This window comes from Plasmodium chabaudi (assembly GCF_900002335.3).
Source record: "Plasmodium chabaudi chabaudi strain AS genome assembly, chromosome: 4".
NCBI classification, from domain to species: Eukaryota; Apicomplexa; class Aconoidasida; order Haemosporida; family Plasmodiidae; genus Plasmodium; species Plasmodium chabaudi.
Genome location: NC_030104.2, coordinates 358,253 through 379,105, shown reverse-complemented (window position 1 = coordinate 379,105; position 20,853 = coordinate 358,253). Strand labels below are relative to the sequence as shown.

Sequence of the window (20,853 nt, the reverse complement as noted above, 5' to 3'; positions counted from 1 at the left end):
TGTTTAGTAAAACAATTTTAACTTTTTTGTTTAATATAATTAAATATGTGTGTGTATTTCTTATATATATATAAGACTAGGGATTTATGTAGTATTATTCACATGAATAAACTATTTTTTAATTTTTTTAGAGAGTTACTTTTTAAATAACATTAAAATATATTATAAAATTAATAAATATGAAAACAATAGTGAGGTGTAATTAAATCGGTCATAAGTGTGTAAGATTGTGTACTATCAATTGTACCTTCATAAAAATAATATTTAACAAGATTAAAAATTATAATGTTTTATAAGATAAAATGCATAAGTATAACACTATGTGTATGCATATATACATATATTATGTATGCATTGTTTTTTAAAAATATGTACTTTTTTATGTCAATATTTTAATACTCTTTATTTCCTAAAGAAGTATTTACATTAATAACAACAGCATTAAATAAAAAATAATGGATAACAATATAGTTATTTTTTTTTTTTTTTAAAAAGGTTGTACATAATTTTTTGGGTATTCTATATGTATTTATACCCACTAAAAAAAAGCTATAATGTAATAATACTTTATCGCTATATATGTATTTATATATATATGATATATACTTGTTTACATTCTATATATTTTAAGGATATGCACATTCTACATCATTGATATAATGTATCTCATAGAAAAATAATTAAATAAGAATATAAAAAGATATGTATTTTTCCGGTATATATGTAGAATGAGTCTTTTTAATAATTGCGTGTTTAGGTTTGCTTGATATGTATTTATTATTATTTAATAATTTTAGTTAGTTTATATTTAGTTATTAGCTTAGTTTATAATATATTTTATAATATATTATATTACATTATTTTTTATATTATTTATTTTTACATATATTGTTTTAATAAGTATGTCAAAAGGTATTTTTTTACATAAGAATGTGAGAAATATTTCAATGTATTTTAATAAATGTATTAAATAAAATAGCTATAAATATAAAAAATACCGTTTATTTTTACATGTCCATTCATATTTAATATGATATTTTATTTTTTTTTTATTGCTTTTTAATGTTTTTTTTACTTTTTTTTTTTTGTTGAAATGAGTACACAAAATAATTCATACCCTATGACATTGTCTACAAAGGTGTACACTATAGTATTTTTATACATATTAACGTATGCATACATATATAGAGAGATATAGCTATTTAATTTTATACTAGTAATCGTGTGCATGTGTGCATATACCTCTTAGTCTTATATCTATATTATATTTGTATGAAGTATTTTTTTTTAATTTATTTCTAGCAAAAAAAACAGGAAAAATTGGGGGTATGTGAAAAAATACTTGGTAGTATTAAATATTTTTTTTAGCACGCTAGAAATTTCTATAGAAATACATTAACCTTATAATTTTTTTTTAATATTTTTATATAAAAATATAAAATTCTAAATATATCTTTTTCTTTTTTAATAAGTACAAAATTATACAAAAAAATACTATACAACATAAATACCAAATAAATCACACTTTCTATCACTATATAAAATGAGTATCCAATGTAGGTCTCCCCATGCTTATATATATTTTTATAGGATATTTTTCCTTCTTTTATTAATAAATATATAAAAGCATAGAGCATAATGCTTTTAATTCTGTGTTGAAGAAAAATAATAAAAAAAATTTTAATATAAAAATAAAAAAAATATATTTCAACAACAAATTCTTTAGTATTCTGCATACAGGTTAATATATACTATTAATTAAAATACTATAACTAATTTGTATCCATTTGTTCGAAAAACAACATAAATAATGATCAAATTGTTTTATAGGGACACATTATAGTTATAAAACTTTTTATGCTTAAGCCAGGAATACTGATATGTGTGTTTACCATTCACTAAGAAATAAGTTATATATTCCAATTTTAGAAAACAACATCATTAATAGGGAACATATGTAGTATTTGCATGTGAACCTTTATCTTGAAATGCATATATACATTGGTATTTAAATAAGATATAGCTATATCCACTTTCCAATCTATCATATTTTGTTATAATACACAATAAAAAGTTCATTATGCTTTAATACTTTTTAAAAGCATATATTAAAAATATAGTACCTTGTTTTTATTTGAATAGCATACATTTAACAAATGTTAAGTAAAATATTTTATATAGGATTGTTTTATTTTTTAATTGAAAAATAGATCATAACGAATAAGCGACATACGCTGTTTTGCCATTTGGGGTTTCATTTATAAAAATAAGCATTTAAGGAGAACGCACACACAGTATATGTATTTATATATATTGTGTGTGCTAATAAATATTACAGCATACCTTTGTTGATATAAACATATATCTATAAATCCTGTTCTTAATATATACCTATTTTTATAAAAACCTGTACACTACTTTATTTTTTGGTGTAATATTTTTTTGTATAATTAATAAAAACTCAAATAAGCGAATTAAAAAATATTTTATGATAAAGAAAGAAAAGAGAAAAGAAAGAAGACGGAAAGAGCAAATATTCTTAAAATGTGTAATGTAAAAATTGTATAGAATAAGGATATATACATTGAAATAATTTTGTGTGTGAAAGCAGAGGTTTAATATATTATATAAATACAACATGCATATAGCTTTAAATGTCTTATATGTAAGCAAATATCTATGTTTATATAATGGGTATAAATCCATGTTGTAGTTAAGGATAGGGATTTATGTTGTTTATAAATCTTTACCCTATATTTTTCCTCCTTGCCTTTTTATGTATTTCTTTAGTTTATATATTTATTTTCCCTTGACTATTTAATAACTTTATTATTCGATATTATAATTTATATATTTCACTTATATTTATCTCAATATTTATTAATTTTTTATAATTAATTTTTTCCTTTTTTGCATAGCTTGTACATATAAAATATGAATAAAAATATTGCATATACATAATATATAGGAATATACGTATATATATATTACGAATGAATTATATGAAAATATAATATAGTTTCCTCTCTATGTATATTTATTTTCAGTTAAAATATTGTTGTACGTAATTTTATTTCTCCTTTTACGTATTTTTGGATAATTTAAAAAAAAAAAATAAACGTATATAATATTTAATATGCATTAAGAAACACGTACTAAATATACATACAATAATATACTGGGATATTTCACGAGTACATGTATAATATTATTATGTATATATGCGTAGGAAGTAATGACGCTAAATTTTATTTCCCTATATATAATTCAAAATATTTTTAGTATATGAAATATGTGCTTTAATATTTTGTAAAAGTATGTAAATTGTTCATACACCAGTTTTATACTATTATAATTAATTAAAAGCAAATGATATAATCACAGCATTCCACACGTGCATAATTTATTATTATCAAAGCCATCTAAAGTTTTAATAAAATATAAAACTTATGTGGATATGAATATTGTATTTATAATATCATAAAAAATGAATATAATAAATAATAATAGTAATAAGGTTATATTTATATATGTAAGAAAAAATTAATTAGCTGTATAGAAATTATATGCTCTATAAATTTGCAAATCGCTATATACGTATGTAGGTACATATATATATGCATGTTTTACTTTACATATTTTATTCATTATTTTAATTTTTTTGTTATATGTTTATGAGCTCATGAAAGGTACTGACATGTTATGTATATATGTACATTATATACGTTTATTTATTTACATGTAAGTATTATATATTTTTGGTGTATGTAATAGCATTGTATAAAAAAAACTATATATTGTACTTCCCTGACAATACATATTTACTACCTTGCATGTTCAGAAAAAAATATAATAAGAAATAAATACGTACAAAAAGCATATAATTTACATATTTACACATATATATATGTGTAAATATGTAAATATATATGCGCAAGTACTAGTATATATGAATTGCCCACTTGTGTATACACGTGGGCATACAGGAGACATATACATATTTCATGGATGTAAATTTTCATATGCATTTTTATATGTAATATTTATTGTATACTTTTAATAATTTTGTTGTTATTGACTTTTTTGCATGTGTGCACGTATTTCAGTTGGAGTATAGGTATATGCTTATGTGCATATATTTCATATTTTTCAACTTTTTTTATAACGTCCTGTTTTTGTATTTGTTATATGGTTCTTCATTTTATTTTCTTGCGAGTTTACCATTCCCATTTTATTACACCCTCGAGATATATAACATCATTCCGCAAACCCCCTTTTTTACTTTTTAAATAATTCGTTTTCAAAGCATGGGCAGCAATAGCATAGCCATATCACAGCAAATGTATTTTAGCACACACAATGCTTTACGGATCAATGAAGAAAATGATGTAATTAGTACGTTGTTTTATGAAATAAACGGGCATAGGCATATAAGCCTGTTAATATTTCCATTTTATGATGTACAGATGCTAAAACGATTACTTATAAAAAAGCTAGATTTGCCAGATATAAAAGTAAATGATATATTAATATTTTATAAAGGAATTAAATTACCAAACTATAGAATAATAAGTACTTATTTAGATAATACAAATAGAGTAGATAATGTAAAAAAAAAAAAAAAAAAAAAAGTTAATAAATTATATTGGGCGATAAAAGATCCTAACCCTAATGCATCCATAAGAGTAATAGATAATAAAAGTTATCCTCCATTTTTTGAAAACATTCTAAATGATATTAAATTAGCCTTTAAAAAAAATATAGCACCAAAATTAACAATGGATGGAACAGGAGGAACATACTTATTATTTAATAGTAAAAAAAAAGTCTGTTCTGTTTTTAAGCCTGCTGATGAAGAAGCATTTTCACCATTCAATCCACGAGGGTATGAAGGAAAAATATATCAAGAAGGTTTTAGAGCAGGTGTTTTATCAGGTGAAGGAGCAAGTAGAGAAATAGCAGCTTATATACTTGATAATACATATAACAACTTTAGTAATGTCCCATGTACAATTATGGTAGAAGCATGCAACCCACATTTTAATAATAAAAGCAATCTTAAATATATATATAATGAAAATACTTTAAAATGGAAATGTGGATCACTACAAGAATTTATTGATTCAAGAGAGAGTGTTGGTAATTATGATCATAAGCAATTTAGTATTCGAGATATTCACAAAATCGCTATCTTAGATATACGTGTAATGAATTTAGATAGAAATGATGGAAATATATTAGTATCTCCATTAAAGAGTTTAAAAGATTGTTGTAATCAATTCCTTTATCGAAATAATAAACGATTTAGCACAAATGATGAAGATATCCTAAAACGAATAATAACAATAGATCAAAAACCATCTAGGTAACATATGATTGAAAATATTTTAAAGATACCTTCTCATAATTCTATTTTGCAAATTAATAACTATACATTATGCATATATTACTTTATCTTTGCTTGTGCAGGTATAGTTTAATCCCGATCGATCATGGCCTAATAATGCCGCACATTATGGATGTCGCAGAAATCGACTTAGTTTGGTTCGACTGGCCCCAAACAAAGGTAGAAACAAGGATAATCCTAATTGTGTACCCAAAACGTTTTTACACACATAGTGCACTACTGCATGATCATTAATTTTTTTTGCAAAAATATAATTGTAAATATTTTCGCCATTTTTCAGATACCATTTGATAATGAAGTCCTTGAAGTAATTTTCGCATTCGATCCTGATAAAGATGCTGACAAAATAAGAAACAAATTATTAATCAGAGAAGATTGTATACGAACTATGAGGGTATGCACAAGGTTACTTCAAATTGGAGCTAGGATGCATCTAAATTTGCATGAGATTGCAAAAATAAGTACTCGAAAAAATATTGATGAAGAATCTATACTCGAGCATCTGGTTCGGGATTCAATCATCCAGGTATGCCCATTATCTAGTCTGTTTAATTTGTCAATTGTGTGGAATGTACATAAGTATACATACTTTTTTTTTTATTTTCTTCCCCCCGTAGGCATACCAAATGATGGATTACACCTCCTTAATGAGCACAAACAGATTAGGGCATATTCTTGATTTAGCTGAAATAAAAATAAATAAAAAAAAAAAAAACAACAAAAATAAAACAATGGAACTGATAGATAGTAACAAAACAAAAGATGAAAACTCAAATGATGTTAAAAAAAATAATAGTTTTCAAAAAGAAGAAGAAAATTATGAAACAAATAATAATACTACATATGCTAAAACCAAATCATTAGATATTAAAAAAATAGAAAATTCATTTACTACAGTTAGTTTTAAAGATATAAAGGAACATAAATCGTCTTCAAAATTTACACTAGTAAATAATGCTACTAGTGAAAATTTAAAAAAGAGTTATGAAGAAAAGTTTGGAAAATATAACATAAATATGAATGAACAAAAGGAAGGAGAAGGGAATAGTACATATAAAATGTTACTACAACATCAAAGTGATACTAAAGATAGTGATGATAAATATAATAAATTTATAAATACAAAATTTAATAATATATCAAGTAAAGAAAATATAGGAGGATATTATTCTTGGTCTAAAGATAATAGTATAGAAATACGAAATGATAATATAAATGATCATGTTAAAGAAAAAAATATTTCAGAAACAAATTCTTTCAGTACTAAAAGTGAATATACATTTGTAACTGCAACATCGAATTCAAAGAGAGAAGATAATGTTCATAAAAGTTCAAATGATGTAGAACAAAATAGTGATGGTAGTGAAAATTGTCTAGGAAATTTCGGTGAAGAAAATGGTGCTAAGGTTGAAAAAAAAATGAAAAAAAAAAAAAAAAAAAAAAAAAAAATAAGCAATAATAAGGCTGATAAAGCTGATAAAGCTGATAAAGCCGATAAAGCCGATAAAAAAGAGCCATGCAATATTAGTGATGAGAATGCAGAAAATGAAAAAACTCCAAGCAATTCACCAAATAAAGATAAACAAAATGAAAAGAATCAAGAAATTGACCAAGACAAAGCAGAAGAAAAACAAAAAAATCAACAAGACATAGATGCTTATGAAGATGATGAAGAAGAGGAGGAGGAAGAAGAAGAAGAAGAGGAAGAAGAGGAAGAGGAAGAAAATTATGCACGTTATAAAAAAACAACAGGTACAATGAAAAGAATAAATGAAAATACAGGAACAGCTTATCGAAATATTGAAATGAATAAAATAAATTCAGTTTGGATGATTAAAGATAAAAATAATAAAACAATAAATGTTAAATGGGAAAATAAAATTTTTGAAAAATTATTTTTTGAAACTTTTGAAAATTATGTAAAAAAATATATAAATGATTATCATCCAAATTGGAGAGATTACCCATATAACGGATCAAAAATTATTACTACAAAACATTCATATTTAAATAATATTAAATAATTATTTTATAATTATAGATATAAAAAAAGATGTGTATATGTATCCACATGTTTTGTTATTCCCCACAGGTAGTGTATCGCTCGCTATTCATTTTTCTCTCTCTATATATATATCTATATATTTCTCTTTCTATATATTCATATCTATACATATGTACGTCCTTGTGCAGCATTTCTCATTTTGATCGACATATTACATAGTTCAGAGAATGTAAATTAGAAATATTCCCAAGCGTTTTCTTTATAAACCGTTATGTACCGCTGTATATGTGCATATATACAGCTAATATATATTTTTAATTTTGTCACACTTCTATTTTTTTTTTACGTGATTAATACATGGTTAATATTTAAAAATAATTCGTGTTATTTTTTTATCCTTCAATGTATAAAAGGAGGTTAATTATTATGTTGATAAATTTATGTATTGCATGTATTTATTTGTTTATCTTTAATTTTTTCTTTATATTTATTTTACTTTTTTTACGTTATTTTCACACCCTTACTAGAATAATATAAATAAGGTATTATTTCTATATAGTTAGAACTAAAAACTTTTTCTATATAGTTAAACAAAACAAATTGCTTTTTAAAATATGTATACAAGTTTTGTATAAAAAAAGGATATACATAGTACGAATTCTCTAATAGATGAAAGACAAACTATTAAAATAAAAAAATAACTATCATAGATGTTTGAAAATAATGTTATCACAATTTAGATACAAGTATAACATCAAAATCGTTACTGCTATACAGCAATGTTTGGTTTTTCTCGACATCCTGATCATTATTTTTTATCAAAGGAATTTTATCAGAACATAAGGATATGTCCATGTCGAAGAACTTATTAAAAAATGAACCTTCTTGATAGAAATAATTTATCGGAAGATCATTATTTTTATCATTAAATTTGATGTAAATATGGAAATTGCTTTTGTCTGGTAGTTTGTTTTTTTTTAAATTGCAAAAATAGTTAAACAGCCTTGTGAATATGTCAAAATGTACACTACTTATTATACTTTTTTTTAGTGTAAAATTTTCGTTTTCAAAAAAATTATAGTTAGATGATAGTGGCTGAAAAAGATTTTCATTTATTTGGTTCTGTTTTGAAATATCATTATTTTCTTTTCTGTAAATTTGAAGATATAACACTTCGGTTATGTGTGGAATGAAAGGATATAAAATTTTAAGTACCCCTTTAAAAATATGAAGTAGTAAGAAAATTCCAACTTCCTTCATATATTCATTAGTCGAGCTATACAAATAATAATTAATATAAAACTTTGAAAAATATATCATAACAAAATTATGAATTATATTAATAGCTTGAACTGAATCAAAATATTTTAAATTTTTTATAACCATATCAATTAAATTGCAATAGGAAATATGTATCCCTATATGTCCTATTTTAGGAAAATCTAGATTCTCTAAAAAATTGTATATCTTTTCATTTGTATTTAATTTATATTTTGTTTTTATTTTATTATATAAATTAAAAGAACAATTGATTTTTATAAAATTAGCTATATTCCATAATTTTCGAAGAAATTTTTCACTTTTGTAAATGAAATGTTCAGAAAAAATAACATCCTCTGTGTCTTCTTTTTGCATAAAACAAAAGGATAATCGTATTGTATCAGGGTTTAAATTTTTTAAATATTTATCATAATATTTTACATTTTTATCAGTCTTACTTATTTTCTTTCCTACATTATCTTTTAACAACCCATGGAATTTTACAACCTTTGCCAATTGATAATCATTTTTGTCAACACTATTTTTAAACTGGTTTGGTAATATATATTTAATATAATTATTATTCACTAAGTAATAAAGTAAAACAAAACTTCTTACAATCCATGGATGTAATATGTCTTTGCCTGTGCATATAAAATCGACTAGGCATTCTTTTTCCTTTAACAATTTGTAAATATCTATTTTACTTTGATCCAAGCAATGTATAAAATACAAAGCAGAAGAAAACCAACTATCTAACACATCTTTTTGTTTTAATTCTTCAATTTTAATAGTTTTATTTTTAAAAATCGAAGACTTTTTCATATTATTATAAGCCTCTTCCACATCATTCCCATATACATAATATTCAAAGTTTGAATCACAAACATTGTCACTATCAAATTTATTATTATTTATATTTTTTTTATCAACATTTTCATCACATTCATATTTATATATCGGTATTTTGTGTCCATGTGGGATCTGCCTATTTAATATCCAATCATCATTTATTATTTCTTCAAAAAAGTATTTTTTATATTTTGTTGGTAATACTGTGAAGTTTGTATTAAGATTGCTTTCACGAAAGACTCTATTCAACTTTTGATAATCAATATACCAGTGCTCTGAAAGGACTAATTTGCATTTATGCCCTTTATAATAGGCATACCTTTTTACTGCATCTGCTTCAGCTTTTTCATTTTTTTCAAAATGTTGAAAATGTTGAAAATGCTGAAAATGCTGAAAAATTGTAGTGCCGTCTTTATCATTATGCCTGGCCAGTGAGAAAACGGGAGCAAACACGATTTTTTTTTTTTCAGTTTCCTTTCCAGCATCCTCACTCGGACAGATGTAACTCCTCTTGCAATATATCATAGGAACAACCTTTTTACATGATGAAATAAAAGCATATTTATTTTGAAACTGTTCTTTATTTATTGAATTAAATAAAACACCACTTAAATTGTGGACATCATTTTTATCTTCTAACTCTAAATAAATAACATTCTCCTCGTTTAATTTCAAATTTTTTGGATTTTCTAAATAGCTTATAACATTTTGTGTTTTGGGAATTATATAAACATCTCCCGATTGATCATTCATTACACTCTCTTTACTTATTTCGTTAGCTCTTTTAGAATCTTCATTATTTATGTCGTCTTTGCTAACTATATAAAGTTTTACCGCCCATTTTTGATCGCTTTGTTCCTTTGGTTTTTCATAAAATTCTATGTCTTGCCGCGGGATAATAGTTTTCAAATCGTCGCAATAATATACGGGATACATTTTATTTAAAATAAGTTTATTTTTATATAAAATATAAAATGTTTTGCTAACTATATGTTTCATATTTTCATCCATAGTATTATAGAATTCATTTTCATCAATCACAATATTTATATTTTGCAATCGTTTTATAATGTCGTTCTTTATTTCGTTTTGCCATTTATTCATTTCTGTTACATACTCCGAATTGTTTATATAATCCACTCCTTTGTTTTTTAAAAACAGTTTCCAAAACATTTCATGGGCACTGAGTCCCCCGTGGTCCGTACCTGAGTAGTGAAGAAATCAAGAATCGTTGTAAAAAAGGCAAGGATATAAAAGTTGTGAAAATTACGAACAGTTGCAACACAAACTGTAGCTTACCATATATGGGGATCGCATATTTTGAAAGCACGTGCTTGTTAAACAAAAGTATGACGTCTTGATATATGAAATTGTGGTAGTGCCCTGCGTGTAATTGTCCTGAAAGATTTGGAGGCGGATAAACTATAATAAATGAATTACCATAATGCAATGTATTAAACTTTTCTTTATATTTTGTTTGTGCATATTTTTTATATAAATAAATAAAATCAACAATATTATTATTATATATATTTTCAAACTGATTTATTTTGTATATGTCTATAAAATAGTCTACATAATAATTAGAAGTATCTACAACATATTTTTTTGTAATATCTTGAATTGTTTCCAAATTTAAAAGTACATGATTTTTTTTTAAAAAATTATATTTTACAGATAAGCGGTATTTACATAAGCAAATTTTTTTGTCATGAATAATAATTTCGTGAATAGTTTTTGTCGGACTATCATATTTATTTAGCGATCCCAAGAATGGTTCGATTTTTTTTCCAGCTTGCACATTTAGGAGATATATACCTTTTGATTTACTATCCTTTTTAAAAACATTTTTTGAATAACTTTTTATTTTCGCACTATTAATAAAAAAAGTGTTTCCATTAAAAATGCTTTTATTTTTGCTATCCAATTTTATAATATTGTTTTTGTTTTTTTTAATTTTGTGGTCTACTAAATTTTTTTTTTTTAATTTGGCTGGTATATGTCTTTGATATATAGTATCTAAATTGTTATTTTCTACAAACTTATTTATTATTTTTCTTTTATTTGCTGATATTTTTTTATTTAAGACTGATAAAAGGACACATAGAAAGAGGTACAATATGAAGGATACAAAGAGGGATGTATTTTTCATATTTTTGTTGAACCCAAAAAAAAAACATCTTAAATCGAATTGGTAAAAAATAAAACTTTCCAATGATGTATATTTAAGAATGCTTGTCCATATAAGTTATATATCTTTTTTCACAAACTTAAGAATAAAAAAAATTGGTGTGCCAAAATAAATTAATATCTCGAATTTTGTGTAAAATCAATCTGATCATACAATATAAATAGATGTTATATTTTTTAAAAAACAAAATGTAAGTCATAAGAAGATTTGCCTGCTTTTCGTCTTCACCGAGACAGAGAACATATGCAGTCTCAATAATATGTATCAGGCTCATTCTAATTTTGTTTTTGTTTCTAAGTTTTATATATTTAAAGAACACATTTTCTATCAAAAATTGTTTGACACTACATTTTTTTGTATACACGTTAGTTCGCTTTCTTTTGGTAAAAAATTGAATATATTAAAGTTCGGGGAATCATATTTTTCAATTTTTTCATTATTCTGTGTTTGTTCCTTGGATTGTACTTTTCTTTTGTGGTGCCATCCCCTTAATATCCTTTAGCATGCCCAAAAAAAATATAAGTTTTTTTTTGTTTTTTTCTACCCTTTACATTATAATACATAAAAATTAGGATAATAAAATAATGATAAAATATTTTTAGAAATCTATTTATTTCTCTATATGCAAAATGGAAATCATACGAATAATGCACTGATATGATTTTTTTGAAAAAAAACATACCTTCACCATTTGATATTATATATACCTTTTTTTTCTATACAAAAAAAGAATGTACATATATATATATATATATTTTTTTTTTGATAATATTTTATTTATTATTTTTTTAAACGGAAAAAAAGTAGCCAAAATAGCAAAGGCTCATCAGTTTGATAAAAGTTATTTTGGGCTTTCACTGATTAATGATTATAAAAGATAAAATTTCCAATTCCTAAAATAGTTCTCTACATCATTTTTGTCAATCATAAGGCATGCATACTTGTGAATGGAAATTATACACAGACGATCGGCACAAATTTCTCATAACATACCATAATTTGTCATAGCTTACCATAAATTTTATTGCCTTTTCAGAATAATGCTGAAATATAAAGCGCAGAAAAGAAGTGGCGCATGATACTGAAAATAGCACGTGACGGAGTTCTGTCAATAAGGTATATAACGAAAAAAAATAAATAATATAAAAAAAATAAATAAAAACAAGAAAAACCAAACGTAGGTAATATAATGAAGGGAGGTGGATTTTATAAAGGAACGAGTAGTGAGCAGACTCCATTTTTTGTTGATAAAGAAAAGAAGTTAATCGAAAAATTAGCATGGCCTGAAATTTATAACCATAAAATAAATATAAATAAAATAAATTTTGATATAGTAGAAAAATGGGTACAAAAAAGGTTAATCGATTTACTAGGATTTGAAGATGATATATTATGTGATTATTGTATATCCCAACTTAAGGATGAGCAAGATGGAAGAGGTTTGTCTTTATGCTAACTATCTATGTGCACCTCTATATAATACATAATTGCTAATCAATCAGTTAATTTTTATGTTCTTATTACACTGTTATTGTTCTATGAAATAGGATTTACTTTTCTTTTATATTTTAGATTATGAAGAGAATAGATACTTGGACTCGAAGAAGTTGAAAATAAACATCACTGGGTTCATAGGTAAGAAATAAAATGCTAATATTAAAAAGGTAGGCATCAAAATAATGGTGAATCGATTCAAAAATTTTTAAATTATTTTTTTTTCCATCCTTTTTAGGGAACAAAAAGAGCGATATATTTGTTAGAGAATTGCTCGAATTATTAATAGAAAATGAAAAAAATGAAGAACGAGTTTTAAAATCTCAACTTGAAAATAAAAAAAGTGAAATAGAATCAGCTAAAAATGAAACTGCATCTATAACAAAAAATATAAAAGCCTTAAAAAATATATATAATGAAAATGATGGAAATCGAAATAGATCTACGAATTTTATAAAAGATAAAACAAAACGAGAAAATAGAGATCGAAGAAATGAACGTAATATTACATCATCTAATGAAAGTGATAATATATCATATATTAAAAAAAAAAAAAAAAGAAACGAAAGAAAATCAATTTCAATACAATCCGATTCTTCATCATTAAGTACTTATAAAAATAAAAAAAATTATAAAGGACCAATAAATAGGCACAACAATAAAAGTTCTGATTCGGATGGGCACTCTAGTCGTTCTTCATCATCCGAAAGTAGATCCTCTGAATATAAAAAAAGAAAAGAAAAACGAGATAAATATTTAAAATATGAAAAAAACGACAACGATGATCGAAGAAGAGGCCATATAGTAAGGGAAAGAAACGACAGAAGAGAAAGAGAAAGGGAAAGACGAATGGATAGTGGAAGATATAGGAACAGACACAGAGTTAGAGATCGAAGCAGAGATAGGAGTAGAGATAAACATAGAGGACTAAACAGGCATCGAAGTCGAGACAGAAGTAGGGACCGAAGAAGGGGCAGATATCGCTCTAAGTCTAGGGAAAGAAATAAATCTAGCGAATCAAGTTCTAGTGAAGAAAATTCACGATCATCATCAAATAGCAGTGACAGAAGTGATGATATTAAAAAAGAAAGAAAAGTAGATAACCGCTCAAATGATTCAAATAAATCTGACTCTGAAGGTAGCAGTAATAATTCATACCAATCTTCTGAATCATCATAAAATGGAAAAAATAAAATAATGAAAATGTTACACATCAAAATGGTATAGCATATAAAATTAATCTACATCCATATTATACAAATAGTAAATTTTTCAAACTCAACATCAAAGTTAAAAAAGAAGAAGTGCTATTTTAAGCAAGCCAGTTTTTAATTTTTTTAGTAACTATAATAATTTGTTCATTCTCCTTTAGTTCAATCAAATTTTTAGTGTCAAATAAGTTAAAGAAATGAAAAATAGAATGGAAAAAAATTATAAATATTAAAAAAAAACTAAGAGCATTACACCAATTTGAAAGCATAGACAATGAAGAAAAAAGTGATAAAGAAAATGTATGAACAATAAAAATGTAAATAAAAAAACATAAAATATATAAACAATTTTTGGTTTAAAAATATATTAAATTATTTTACAATACACATAAACAACTCGTAAGGTAAAATAAATGTTTTTTTTAAAAATTGGCAAAAATTTTAAATATCTAAATCCAAGTCCTCGAAAGTTAATAAGCTTAAAATATATTTGTTCATGTTTATACTTTTTGTTTAATTCTTTGATTTTTGATTCAACTGATAAAATAACATTTTTAGTGATCAAATATCTACAAATAATACACATCATATAGTGTATAAATGCGACTAAAAATATACAAGAAAATGTAAATGCCAATGATTCATATTGTTCATATCTGTATATTGGGAATATGACCATGAAACAAACAAGCATGATAGCATATGAAAACGCTGAAATAAAGAATACTGAAATCCTTGAGAATAAGTAAAACATATAGAGAATTATTTTATTTATGTCATTTGTATAAAATATAGTAAGAACAGATAAACATAGGCACACACATTTCTGCCCCCAAATAAGGCAATCAATCGAAAGATGAATGAAAAGTACTATAATATAAATATGAATAAAATTTTATATAATAAACAAATTAAATAGTGTATCACCATGGAATTTTGGATCTCATTAAAACGTTTAATTCGTGGATTTCTGTGTGCATATTGGCATGTGAATATAAATATCTGGAGTCATTTGTCCAAGGATCAAATGTATATTCATATGTTGCTAATGATACATGCATTGGAATATCTGTATATTCACAAACGGTTAGGTCAACTTCAGGCTTTGCCAAATCAGTATTAAGCATTATACTTTAATAAAGAATGAATTTTTTTTTTTTAATTAATTCCAATTTTGTCTTTTTAGTTCTTGTTTAATTTTTTTCTATTCATATATTTATGTTGTCAGCTATATATATAGCGTTACTACATTTATTTATTTTTATTTTTTTAAATAACATAATTTAAAAAGTTAGTTATTCTACTCATTTCTTCAAAACATATTTTTCATTATTACTTAATGTGCTATCTACATATATGCATATATATTTAAGTTCATTTCAGCTTTATTTATTTTCATTCATTTTCATTCATTTTCATTTATTTTTATTTATTTTATTTTGAACTTACACACATTTAAATATATTGCAAAAAAAATTATTAACAGTCATAAAATACCTGTTATTTTTATTAACGTTCAGAATTTTTAATAAAAAAAAATAGCCAAACTATGCTCAGCTGATCGGATAGTTCTGAAATGTTATTTTGCAACGGGTAATAAAAATGGCAAAACATATTAAAGCTTAAATGTATATTCCAATTTTGAGGTATACAACAAAAATAAAGTTTTTATTTGCTAAAATATTATTACATATTATCAAATTTATAAGTTGCTAAAATAATGTATAAAAAATTGTATCACAAAAAAAAACATATTTATATAAATAAACATATCAATACATTAAATTATTCAAAAGACATAAAGCCGAAATTTATAGAATGCTTTATTTTTTGCATTGCTCTATAAGCTAATCAAATAGGCAATGATTAAATGGTGGAAAAATACAAAAAAAATAAAAAAATGTATATAAACTAATAAAGTCTCTGATAAAAGCTCTTAATTGTTAAGCACCACTATTCATATGCACAATTCATACAAAAGGAATAAATATAAGCACTGTATATTCTATGTTACATGTTTGCTTTCAAATAATTCCGTGTATGAGGGACTCTGCTATATATTTGCGATGACATAGACTTTGATCGATCAAGCATTTTTGCATAATTATCTCTAACACTTGTATGTTCACTTTTTATGCTATTAGAACTGTTCATGTAGTTTCTACTAGTATTGCTATTCAAATCATTTATGTCTAACGCCCTAGAATATTTATTTGTATATGTGTTCATATTTGATTCAACTGATTTTTGAATATTTCTCGAAAAATTGCTCATATTATCCGCATTTAATAATTTACTTGGTGTATGTATGGTATTGGAATAATTTCTTCTGTCCAAATTATTATAAGTAAGATTTTTTTCATTTAAATAAACATCTTTCATAAAGCTATTTCGAGAAAAATTATCTTTTGGTATAGCTGAGAATCTCTTGCTTTCAAAATTGTTAACTACATTAAAGGAATTATCATGAGTATTATTATGTTTATTTATAGAGCTCAATATAAAACTACTACTGTTATTTGTATCTGTTGTAAAACGTTTTTTGGGATCACCTCCACTATATTTATTCAAAGACATTGCACTATTATAATCGTTCATATCTTTATTAACAAATTTATTTATATTATGAGCATCAAATGATTTTCTATTATTTAGTGCTTCTTTATTTGTAGTAGTCTGGTTTAATAATATAGAACTCATACGTCTTGCTGTATAATCATTATGTGCAAGCGAATTTTTTAAATGCTTATTAACAATTTCTTGTTCTGCTTTATCTAAATTATCTAATACATTATTTCCTACATTATTTTTCATGTTATTATTAAATATATTATTACTATTTTTATTTTCATTAAACTGGTTAGTACGCAAATCATAGTTTGTGTTATATACACTGTTCATGCCCATTTTCAATTCATTATTATTATTATCATAATTTATATCATCTTTTTTTAAAAATATTTTATGTTCATCATATTTATCATTCATATTACTATAACCTCTAGGTATGTTAGAATTTATTTTATTCATATCTACATCATAAAAATTGTTTCCATGAATATTTTCATTATGCGTTACATTTCCGTTTACAGTATTTCGTTGATGATGTGGTTTTGGAAATCCTTCTTCAATTTTATCATATTGTGTTTTCCTTTTTAATAAATCCATTTTTGTTCTATCCTTAAATAAATAATTTTCATCTAATTCCAAATGACCCGCGTTACTAAAATGTCTTCTTGCATTATAATTTCCAGTATTCTTATTTATATCATTATAAATATTCAGGTCTTCATTAATATTCCCTACACTATTACAACAGGTACTACTATTTGTTTCATCTTTATTATAATGAAGTAAATTATTATTACCATTTTTGGTATTTACATTACTATTATTAATGTTAATACTATTTTTATTGATACTTAAGGCATCTTTATTAAAATTTCTAAAATTGTCATAAGCTTCTCCAGCAAATGAATTTCTATTTTTTAATTTATTATCAGCTATTAAGCTCATAAAATTTTCATATTCATTATTATTATGATCAACATTTGCATTCTTTAGAATATTTAAATGTGCATCACCAGTATTCATATTATCATTTATATTTAAAAAATTATCAGCATTATTATTATTATATATATCATTATTTAGGATACCATCATTTCCTTCAGAGAATGTATTTTGTTTTATACTATAAAACATATCATTATCATTTAAAAGGTAATTAATTTTATTCGAATTTAACGGGTCGATTTCATCATAATATGTATTAACATCCCTTTTTAATTTTTCTTCAGGAAATTGAGATAATTCATGAACTTTTCTTTCATAATTTTGTATTCCATTATTTATTTCATTCATTAATTCTAAATTTATATTCATAAAATTTCTTTTTTCATTTATATTATATGTATGATCATTTGGTATTAAGCCTTTTTGGGTATATTCATAATATAGTTGTTCAGCCAATTCTAAAATATAATTTCTGTTTTGATTTTCATTAAATAATATTTGCTCTTCCACTTGTTTTAATTGTGATAATGCTAAAATTATATCATTTGTATCGATGTCTTTGTATATATCATCATTTAAATTTTTGATTTGGCTTCCCAAAAGAGCCATGATACTGTAATTATTTTTTTTGGTACTTAGTTCATGGAAGTCTATATTTTCATTTTGAAATTTGTGATTATCAACTAATAAAGATAAGATATTGTTAATTTTATACTTTTCATATATTTCCCCATTGTAATAATTTAGCTTGAGGAATTTCATTTTCACACCTTTTCAAAAATGTACTATCCCTGTATGTATTTGCATTCATAAAATATTTGCATAAAAAGCATATGTAATAATCAAAAATTATTTATATTTTTAATTCACATAAGAAAAATGAAAAAAATACTGACAAAATTACGAAAAAGAAAATATCCAAAAATTTACATACAAATATAACGCACACAATATCATACACTGTATATAAAAAAAAACAGGAACAAATTTCCTTATACCAATAAAAGAAAATACTTAAAGTAAAAAACAAATAAAACATAAATATAATTATTTTTTTAGGAAAATTGCGTGTATATGCGCAAAGGATACAAATAAATAATTTACAATATATGGAATATGAGTAATACTTATGTTACGAATTTATAAATGTGTTTGTTTAATACATTTTCAGCTTTCAAATAATTTTATTTTCCCCTTGTAATATTAAAGTGCATATAATTTATTACAATTTGAAATATTCAAACACAATAAGCCACACTTTTTGTTGCATTTCATTTTATTAGGTGAAAGGAAAAATATATAATATTTTTCACAAGTGTATTTTTCTAATTATAATGAGAATATAAATTGAATGGGAAATACATAAAAGAATGTAAAATGCACATTAATCAGATTTTAAACTTTTAAAAGAAAAAACTATATTTTTTTATCATAAGAAATCATATTAAAAGCATATTATTTTTTAAATCTCTTAATTATTATAAAAATACAAAAAATTGTTAATTTATGGTTTTACACATAATATTTATAAAAAAAAAAATAAATAAAAACAGCTAGCTAAAATGCATAAAAAATGAATAAAAAAATGAATAAAAAAAAAAAGGTATATAAATAAATATGCATATATATAATATAGCCATTTAATAATTTAAAATTCTTTTCCCTTCTTTTATGTATAAAAATAAATCATATCCATAACAGCAAATACATATACACATGAAAATACACATTTAATACGCGAGTATTCTGTATAAAAAAATGTTTGCAAATGGTGTTTTTTGTTTGTTTCACTATAATATTGCATATTTTTCTTTTCTATATTTTGTTTAGCTCATATTGCTCACATTCGTCATTTGATGAATAATAGGTGCTGGGTAGCTGAACGTATTTAGGAGAATCTTTTTTCTTAAAAAAATATTTGTTGTACAACTTACGTTTGCTTTTATATGCTTTGTATACAAACAATAACAATAATATGACTGCATATAGCAATATAGATAGGATTAAAGGCTTTTTTCCATTTTCTTTATGTGCTTTGCTTATCTCTATGCTTTCTTCATTAAAAGTCAGCATAAGAAATGTTATTAAAAGAAAGGCAACACTTGCTGCGTCAAACAAAATAACTATATTAAGAAACAAACTCATTTTATACATATGTTTTGTAATAATTCGAAATTTTCGAAATACGGTTGGATGTGATTAATATCTTTATTAAATAAAAAAAATTATCAAAATGTGTGTGTGTGCTATATTTTATAAAATGAATACAAACTATGCCTTTATTTGTGTGTGATATACGGCATGTATGTATGTACGTATAAATGCGTATGACGCCTCGAGAAATATCAATGAATGGATATAATAGATATATTATCTTGATCAGTTTATATTTGAAAAAAGCTTATCGATATGCTCATTAAAAGTTTCTGAACGTATTGGCATATCAATATCATAAAATGGATTCTTTAATATGATGTCACTATATAATTCATATACCCTTTTTAAATATTTGCCCAACTCAATGTTTAAGTCATCTTTGTGAACTGCAAATATTTTTATTCCAGTTAAAGTATCATAACATTGAATTTTAAAACCATTCCCTTCAATTGTTTCGATACCTTTTTTTTCTAATAATTTAAATATATTTTTTGTATTTAAGGATGAATTAACATTTATTTTTTCAGAAATTGTTGAAATACCATGTAGCATAGAAGCAAGTCTTATTTCTTCATTACTATTTAATTTTATTTCTTCGCTAAAATGCTAAAAAGAAGGTTTTATAAAATATTATATTCAAGTCAAAAATATATAGTTATATTATATATATTGCTTATGCATAGCAGCGTATACAATATAAATACGTACCTTTTGATAAACTAAAGTACCATGTTGGTTGTTAACATAAAGAGAATACATC

The 20,853-nt window shown here is 23.9% G+C and overlaps 7 protein-coding genes across 7 annotated transcripts; 2 read left to right on the top strand and 5 right to left on the bottom strand.

Moving 5' to 3' along the window:
* Positions 1–4,307: 4,307 nt before the first annotated feature.
* On the top strand, positions 4,308–7,431 carry PCHAS_0410200 (phosphatidylinositol 3- and 4-kinase, putative; the record flags this gene model as incomplete). Its single annotated transcript, XM_016799993.1, has 4 exons — positions 4,308–5,365; positions 5,470–5,566; positions 5,688–5,933; positions 6,025–7,431. The coding sequence occupies 4 exons, from the start codon at positions 4,308–4,310 to the stop codon at positions 7,429–7,431; spliced, it is 2,808 nt and encodes a 935-aa protein (XP_016653293.1).
* Positions 7,432–8,141: 710 nt separating this feature from the next.
* PCHAS_0410100 (valine--tRNA ligase, putative) lies at positions 8,142–11,676 on the bottom strand (the record flags this gene model as incomplete). Its single annotated transcript, XM_016799992.1, has 2 exons — positions 8,142–10,729; positions 10,824–11,676. 2 exons carry the CDS (start codon positions 11,674–11,676, stop codon positions 8,142–8,144), a joined length of 3,441 nt encoding a protein of 1,146 aa, XP_016653292.1.
* A 1,228-nt stretch (positions 11,677–12,904) lies between these two features.
* PCHAS_0410000 (pre-mRNA splicing factor, putative) lies at positions 12,905–14,388 on the top strand (the record flags this gene model as incomplete). The annotated part of the gene is made up of 3 exons (XM_740603.2): positions 12,905–13,154; positions 13,288–13,350; positions 13,448–14,388. 3 exons carry the CDS (start codon positions 12,905–12,907, stop codon positions 14,386–14,388), a joined length of 1,254 nt encoding a protein of 417 aa, XP_745696.2.
* Positions 14,389–14,787: 399 nt separating this feature from the next.
* Positions 14,788–15,547, bottom strand: PCHAS_0409900 (conserved Plasmodium protein, unknown function; the record flags this gene model as incomplete). Its single annotated transcript, XM_740602.2, has 2 exons — positions 14,788–15,154; positions 15,348–15,547. The coding sequence occupies 2 exons, from the start codon at positions 15,545–15,547 to the stop codon at positions 14,788–14,790; spliced, it is 567 nt and encodes a 188-aa protein (XP_745695.2).
* An 883-nt stretch (positions 15,548–16,430) lies between these two features.
* PCHAS_0409800 (conserved Plasmodium protein, unknown function) lies at positions 16,431–18,698 on the bottom strand (the record flags this gene model as incomplete). The annotated part of the gene is made up of 1 exon (XM_728499.2): positions 16,431–18,698. The coding sequence occupies one exon, from the start codon at positions 18,696–18,698 to the stop codon at positions 16,431–16,433; it is 2,268 nt and encodes a 755-aa protein (XP_733592.2).
* Positions 18,699–19,751: 1,053 nt separating this feature from the next.
* On the bottom strand, positions 19,752–20,090 carry PCHAS_0409700 (conserved Plasmodium protein, unknown function; the record flags this gene model as incomplete). Its single annotated transcript, XM_727367.2, has 1 exon — positions 19,752–20,090. The coding sequence occupies one exon, from the start codon at positions 20,088–20,090 to the stop codon at positions 19,752–19,754; it is 339 nt and encodes a 112-aa protein (XP_732460.2).
* Positions 20,091–20,315: 225 nt separating this feature from the next.
* Positions 20,316–20,852, bottom strand: PCHAS_0409600 (trafficking protein particle complex subunit 4, putative; the record flags this gene model as incomplete). Its single annotated transcript, XM_734973.2, has 2 exons — positions 20,316–20,699; positions 20,802–20,852. The coding sequence occupies 2 exons, from the start codon at positions 20,850–20,852 to the stop codon at positions 20,316–20,318; spliced, it is 435 nt and encodes a 144-aa protein (XP_740066.2).
* Between the last annotated feature and the right edge of the window lies 1 nt (position 20,853).